The sequence below is a fragment of the Coregonus lavaretus genome (assembly GCF_964263955.1).
Source record: "Coregonus lavaretus genome assembly, chromosome: 1".
NCBI classification, from domain to species: Eukaryota; Metazoa; Chordata; class Actinopteri; order Salmoniformes; family Salmonidae; genus Coregonus; species Coregonus lavaretus.
The window spans coordinates 91381180-91388892 of NC_139988.1; the positions used below are offsets into that span (position 1 = coordinate 91381180).

The window sequence follows — 7713 nt, forward strand, 5'->3', positions numbered from 1 at the left end:
GATCCCAAACACACCGCCCGGGCAACGAAGGAGTGGCTTCGTAAGAAGCATTTCAAGGTCCTGGAGTGGCCTAGCCAGTCTCCAGATCTCAACCCCATAGAAAATCTTTGGAGGGAGTTGAAAGTATGTGTTGCCCAGCGACAGCCCCAAAACATCACTGCTCTAGAGGAGATCTGCATGGAGGAATGGGCCAAAATACCAGCAACAGTGTGTGAAAACCTTGTGAAGACTTACAGAAAACATTTGACCTGTGTCATTGCCAACAAAGGGTATATAACAAAGTATTGAGAAACTTTTGTTATTGACCAAATACTTATTTTCCACCATAATTTGCAAATAAATTCATTAAAAATCCTACAATGTGGTTTCCTGGATTTTTTTTCCTCATTTTGTCTGTCATAGTTGACGTGTACCTATGATGAAAATTACAGGCCTATCTCATCTTTTAAAGTGGGAGAACTTGCACAATTGGTGGCTGACTAAATACTTTTTTCCCCCACTGTAAGCCCATAGAAACACATTGGCGAAACCTCTTGATTCACCTCTTCCTCTATGGTTTACACACACACACCCTGCATCTCTGACAAACGGTTTCAACTCGCTATTTGCATTTGAGGGTTTGGTCCAACAGAATCGGTCACATGGACACCGAAAAACATTGGGACATTTATTTTACTGTAATAGAGAAGTTAACTTTTCTAACGATACCCGTTTTGTGTCTCAACTCCTCAAGTTGCGCGCAGAGCAGACGATACTAAAACATTGGGCATTGCGGCACCACGTACCGCTAGCAGCATTTTAGCCACAGACTGTTACACTAGCCGTCTAGTCGGTGTTTTATACATTTGCAATAAGTATAAAACGCAATTATATATAAGGAATTAGCAACTCGTTCTCATTCTGAGAAATAAGGTAGGTCACTTGATTTCAACATCTGAACAAAGTGGACAGGCTAGCACGCTGTTCAAACCGTTGGAGACGGACAGGAGAGTGTGTTCATAACAATTCAACTGTTCTGCCTTGTTAGCTAGCAAATAGATCCAAGTTGGCTAAAACTTGAAATGTAAAGATTAGCTGGCTAATCACTAGCACGTGGGCTTGAGAGATTGTTGATGAGGCCTGTGTTAAATGTCTATAGGCTAATGCCTGCTAGAAGAAGTTAGTCATTATTAGTGAATGTGTTTATGGATGGTTCTAGTTACATTTGTAAATAAAAAGGGCATTTTCATAGACAGACATTGAAAGCCAGACCAGTGATTATTGCAAAAAAAAAAGCCGGTTAAACTATTTTGATAACATAATTACATTATTATTGGGTCTTATGGTTGTGGAAGGCTTATAGTCAACCTCGCTAAAACTTCACAAGACCTGAACCCATTAGATTATTGCTGACTGTTTGAAATGCAGTGTCTAATAGTACAACAATGCTTATTTAGAGAAAACAGACATACATTTGAACAAATAGACCCGGTCCTGGCTGCCAGGGTAGACCCGGTCCTGGCTGCCAGGGTAGACCCGGTCCTGGCTGCCAGGGTAGACCCGGTCCTGGCTGCCAGGGTAGACCCGGTCCTGGCTGCCAGGGTAGACCCGGTCCTGGCTGCCAGGGTAGACCCGGTCCTGCCAAACCATGTTTTTATGTGTTGTAACAGAGAGACTGTCTCGCCACATCATGCTAATGTTAGCCTTGCTAACGGTCCCTCACATAATTGTATTTAATATATATATATATATATATATATATAACTAGGCAAGTCAGTTAAGAACAAATTCTTATTTACAATGACGGCTTACACCGGCCAAACCCGGACGACGCTGGGCCAATTGTGCGCCGCCCTATGGGACTCCCAATCACGGCCGGTTGTGATACAGCCTGGAATCGAACCAGGGGGTCTGTAGTGACGCCTCAAGCACTGAGATGCAGTGCCTCAGACCACTGCGCCACTCGGTCTGTAGTGACGCCTCAAGCACTGAGATGCAGCGCCTCAGACCGCTGCGCCACTCGGGAGGCCTAACTGACTGTTTTTTGTTTTTGTGTTGGTTAACTTGACTTCACGCTGAATACTTATTTCTTTCTGTGTGTGTGTGTGTGGTTCCCAGGCATTGTTGAAAGGCTGTTGTGTAAATATGCCTTAACGGTCTTAAGTGGTCTGTATTGTAAGACGTTGTGGTTGAGACGAGAATTCTCTCTGACTCTTCGGTTAGTTTTACCAGAGATGGTGGCTTTGGTTTAACAACACTGTTATGGAGTCTAGTTTCTCAGCGGGGATGTGTAAACATTTTGTCAAAGTTTTGTATGACTCTTTGCTTTGGGGTTTTATTTGTCTTGCATTTCCCATGAAATATGTGTTTGCAACTCCACAGTGAAGTTGGGTGTGTGTGTGTGCTCTCGGGTGCATGACTGAGCGTGATTCTCTGTGTACGTTAGACAGGGACAAACTTATCTCTGTGTGGTTAGTAGGACAGTCTGGGAGATGTTATCTGTGTGTGTGTGTGTGTGGGATAGATGGCTAACTGTAGTGTGTGTTTGTCAGGTATCTTGCTCTGTGTGTGGGGGGGATAGATGGCTAACTGTAGTGTGTGTTTGTCAGGTATCGTACTCTGTGTGTGTGGGATAGATGGCTAACTGTAGTGTGTGTTTGTCAGGTATCTTGTTCTGTGTGGGGGGGATAGATGGCTAACTGTAGTGTTTGTTTGTCAGGTATCTTGCTCTGTGTGTGGGGGATAGATGGCTAACTGTAGTGTATGTTTGTCAGGTATCTTGCTCTGTGTGGAGGGGGGGATAGATGGCTAACTGTAGTGTGTGTTTGTCAGGTATCTTGCTCTGTGTGTGGGGGGGATAGATGGCTAACTGTAGTGTGTGTTTGTCAGGTATCTTGCTCTGTGTGTGGGGGGGATAGATGGCTAACTGTAGTGTGTGTTTGTCAGGTATCTTACTCTGTGTGTGGGGGGGATAGATGGCTAACTGTAGTGTGTGTTTGTCAGGTATCTTGCTCTGTGTGTGGGGGGGATAGATGGCTAACTGTAGTGTGTGTTTGTCAGGTATCTTACTCTGTGTGTGGGGGGATAGATGGCTAACTGTAGTGTGTGTTTGTCAGGTATCTTGTTCTGTGTGGGGGGGATAGATGGCTAACTGTAGTGTGTGTTTGTCAGGTATCTTACTCTGTGTGTGGGGGGGATAGATGGCTAACTGTAGTGTGTGTTTGTCAGGTATCGTACTCTGTGTGTGGGGGGGATAGATGGCTAACTGTAGTGTGTGTTTGTCAGGTATCTTACTCTGTGTGTGGGGGGGATAGATGGCTAACTGTAGTGTGTGTTTGTCAGGTATCTTGCTCTGTGTGTGGTGGGGGGGATAGATGGCTAACTGTAGTGTGTGTTTGTCAGGTATCTTGCTCTGTGTGTGGTGGGGGGGATAGATGGCTAACTGTAGTGTGTGTTTGTCAGGTATCTTGCTCTGTGTGTGGTGGGGGGGATAGATGGCTAACTGTAGTGTGTGTTTGTCAGGTATCTTACTCTGTGTGTGTCCTCCAGGTGTCTGTATGGCTGGCAGGGGCAGTACTGTGATCAGTGTATTCCTCACCCTGGCTGTGTCCATGGGACCTGTGTTGAACCATGGCAGTGTCTGTGTGATACCAACTGGGGAGGACATCTCTGTGACAAAGGTAGGCGCTAATACTGTCCTTCCTCCCACTGCTTAGAGACCACGGGGAACAGGTGAAGGCCAAAGGTAGGTGCTAATACTGTCCTTCCTCCCACTGCTTAGAGACCACGGGGAACAGGTGAAGGCCAAAGGTAGGTGCTAATACTGTCCTTCGGTCTGTCCTAACCCCTAGTCCTGTCCTTCCTCCCACTGCTTAGAGACCACGGGGAACAGGTGAATGCCATGTAGTAGATGCCTTGTTTCCTAACATGTCTAATCAGTGATTACTTCAAGGGAGGGAGGAAGGAAGGATACACTTTTTAAGTCATTTGAATTATTCTCTTTTCTCAGACATAAAAGTCATTATACAACTACCCTCAGAAATGTCTCAGTCACTCGTAGTAGCCGGTGTTCCTGCCATCTCTGAATCTCTTTCTCTCAGATCTGAACTTCTGTGGGACCAAACAGCCCTGTCTGAATGGAGGAACCTGCAGCAACACAGGACCTGACAAATACCAGTGCTCCTGTGCTGAGGGCTACTCTGGGGTCAGCTGTGAGAGGGGTAGGTAGTGACTGTGGAGGGGTGGGTAGTTACTGTGGAGGGGTGGGTAGTTACTGTGGAGGGGTGGGTAGTTACTGTGGAGGGGTGGGTAGTTGGTGAGAGAGGGGTGGGTAGTTGGTGAGAGAGGGATGGGTAGTTACTGTGGAGGGGTGGGTAGTTACTGTGGAGGGGTGGGTAGTTACTGTGGAGGGGTGGGTAGTTGGTGAGAGAGGGGTGGGTAGTTGGTGAGAGAGGGCTACAGTTGAAGTCGGAAGTTTACATACACCTTAGCCAAATACATTTAAACTCAGTTTTTCACAATTCCTGACATTTAATCCTAGTAAAAATTCCCTGTCTTAGGTCAGTTAGGATCACCACTTTATTTTAAGAATGTGAAATGTCAGAATAATAGTAGAGAGAATGATTTATTTCAGATTTTATTTCTTTCATCACATTCCCAGTGGGTCAGAAGTTTACATACACTCAATTAGTATTTGGTAGCATTGCCTTTAAATTGTTTAACTTGGGTCAAACGTTTCGGGTTCCCTTCCACAAGCTTCCCACAATAAGTTGGGTGAATTTTGGCCCATTCCTCCTGACAGAGCTGGTGTAACTGAGTCAGGGTTGTAGGCCTCCTTGCTCGCACATGCTTTTTCAGTTCTGCCCACAAATGTTCTATAGGATTGAGGTCAGGGCTTTGTGATGGCCACTCCAATACCTTGACTTTGTTGTCCTTAAGCCATTTTGCCACAACTTTGGAAGTATGCTTGGGGTCATTGTCCATTTGGAAGACCCATTTGCGACCAAGCTTTAACTTCCTGACTGATGTCTTGAGATGTTGCTTCAATATATCCACATAATTGTCCTTCCTCATGATGCCATCTATTTTGTGAAGTGCACCAGTCCCTCCTGCAGCATAGCACCCCCACAGCATGATGCTGCCACCCCCGTGCTTCAAGGTTGGGATGGTGTTCTTCGGCTTGCAAGCAACCCCCTTTTCCTCCAAACATAACGATGGTCATTATGGCCAAACAGTTCTATTTTTGTTTCATCAGACCAGAGGACATTTCTCCAAAAAGTACGATCTTTGTCCCCATGTGCAGTTGCAAACCATAGTCTGGCTTTTTTATGGCGGATTTGGAGCAGTGGCTTCTTCCTTGCTGAGCGGCCTTTCAGGTTGTGTCGATATAGGACTCGTTTTACTGTGGATATAGATACTTTTGTACCTGTTTCCTCCAGCATCTTCACAAGGTCCTTTGCTGTTGTTCTGGGATTGATTTGCACTTTTCACACCAAAGTACGTTCATCTCTAGGAGACAGAACATGTCTCCTTCCTGAGCGGTATGCCGGCTGCGTGGTCCCATGGTGTTTATGAACATGAACGTGGTACCTTCAGGCGTTTGGAAATTGCTCCCAAGGATGAACCAGATTTGTGGAGGTCTAAAAAAAATTTTTCTGAGGTCTTGGCTGATTTCTTTTGATTTTCCCATGATGTCAAGCAAAGAGGCACTGAGTTTGAAGGCAGGCCTTGAAATACATCCACAGGTACACCTCCAATTGACTCAAATGATGTCAATTAGCCTATCAGAAGCTTCTAAAGCCATGACATCTTTTTCTGGAATTTTCCAAGCTGTTTAAAGGCACAGTCAACTTAGTGTATGTAAACTTCTGACCCACTGGAATTGTGATACAGTGAAATAATCTGTCTGTAAACAATTGTTGGAACACTTACTTGTGTCATGCACAAAGTAGATGTCCTAACCGACTTGCCAAAACTATATAGAAATTTGTGGAGTGGTTGAAAAACGAGTTTTAATTACTCCAACCTAAGTGTATGTAAACTTCCGACTTCAACTGTACGTAGTTACTGTGAAAGGGGTAGGTACCCTCAGGCCCCCTCTTTCACCCTCACCCCCCCCCCCCCTCCCCCCTCCACCCTCATCCATGGGCAGAGTACCCCCCCCATACCCCACCGTACAAACCCCCTCTCATTACCCAACTCCATCCCTCACTCCCTTCAGACCACACGGTTGGGAAATCATCTTCCATGCTAAGTTGACCCATCCAATGCACCGTGACCAGGCCTCTTGCCTCTATCTATTTCTCTCTCTAACTCCCTCTCTCGCTCTCCTCTCTTCGACCCAACCAATGCACTGTGACCAGGCCTCTCCCTCCCTCCCTCCCTCCCTCATTCTTCTCCTGAGGGGCGGCAGAAGATGAGAGGATGACGGGAGGGAGGGAGAGGGGGAGGGGGGTGGATGTAGAGGGAGGGGAGGGGAGGGGTAGAGGGTAGGATTGATAGATGAGGTGCTGATTGGAGGATAAGGATGAATACATAATGATTGACTGAGAGACTGGGGACCTTTTTTAAAGGCTGTATATAAAACAAGAGGTCATGGAGAAGGAAACCTTTCACCAGGCACCATAGTATTATATCTATTAACATTTCATCCCCAAAACATTAACAATATTCAATTTTAAACCAACATTTTACAAACTACTTTTGAACGTTTTGGTGTTCTGAAACAATGGACTTTGACGTCACTTGAGGAACCAGTCAATCAACTGCAGCATATGCCTATAGCAGAGGCTATATAAAACCCAGGAAAAGGATGAAAGTGATTGTCCATTCCAGAATTAAGATGACCTGCCTTGTCGTTCATATAGGTATCTGATTCTAGAAATAAAAATACATCTCTATTTTGAGTATCCACATATATGATCAATGGCTTGGGCTTCACAGTCAGGAGCTGAATGGGCGGCCATAACCTCACCGGGGATTCAGGGGGTGTAGGATAGGGGGTGGGGGGATTCAGGGGGTGGGGGGATTCAGGGGGGTGTAGGATAGGGGGTGGGGGGATTCAGCGGGGTGTAGGATAGGGGTGGGTGTGTGTGTGTGTGTGTGTGTGTGTGTGTGGCTCTGGATAAGAGCATCTAAATGACTAAAATGTCAATGTAAATGAGACCGATTTGATGTGTATCAACCTCTGTGTGTCTCTCCCCCAACAGCAGAGCATGCATGTCTGTCCAACCCCTGTTCTAACGGAGGGAGCTGCGTTGAGACCAGTCTGGGTTATGAGTGCGTCTGTGCCCCTGGCTGGAGCGGATCCTTCTGTAGCATCAGTAAGAACACAAACGCACACTAGGACACACCATAACACACACACACACACCATAACACACACACACCGCAACACACAGAGACACACACACACACACACACACACACAAACACATTCATTTCTCTCTCCTGTCCCTGCTAGACGTTGATGAGTGCTCTCCTAACCCCTGTAACCATGGCGGGACCTGTCAGGATCTGGTGAATGGTTATAAGTGTCACTGTCCACCTCAGTGGACCGGCAAGACCTGCCTCATCGGTAAGACAACACTTCTCTTCTCTCTTTCTCTCATTTCTCACCAATACAATGCTTTTTTCTAAGTTTATTTTTTGTAAACAGATAGATATGCAGTAGGGAAAGATGGAGGTTGTGTCAAAGGGCAGAAGGCCGGATTACAAACTGTGTGCTGGAGGCTG

The 7713-nt window shown here is 46.0% G+C and overlaps 1 protein-coding gene across 2 annotated transcripts in view; it reads left to right on the forward strand.

The window, feature by feature from the left end:
• Positions 1-7713, forward strand: part of LOC311136104 (protein jagged-1b-like) — an 89779-nt gene that overhangs the window by 20330 nt on the left and 61736 nt on the right. For both annotated transcript variants that reach the window (XM_084170185.1, XM_084170186.1), the window contains exons 4-7: positions 3529-3659; positions 4080-4199; positions 7188-7301; positions 7442-7555. In XM_084170185.1, coding sequence (XP_084026311.1) covers positions 3529-3659; positions 4080-4199; positions 7188-7301; positions 7442-7555 — 479 coding nt within the window. The remainder of the gene's footprint in view (positions 1-3528; positions 3660-4079; positions 4200-7187; positions 7302-7441; positions 7556-7713) is intronic.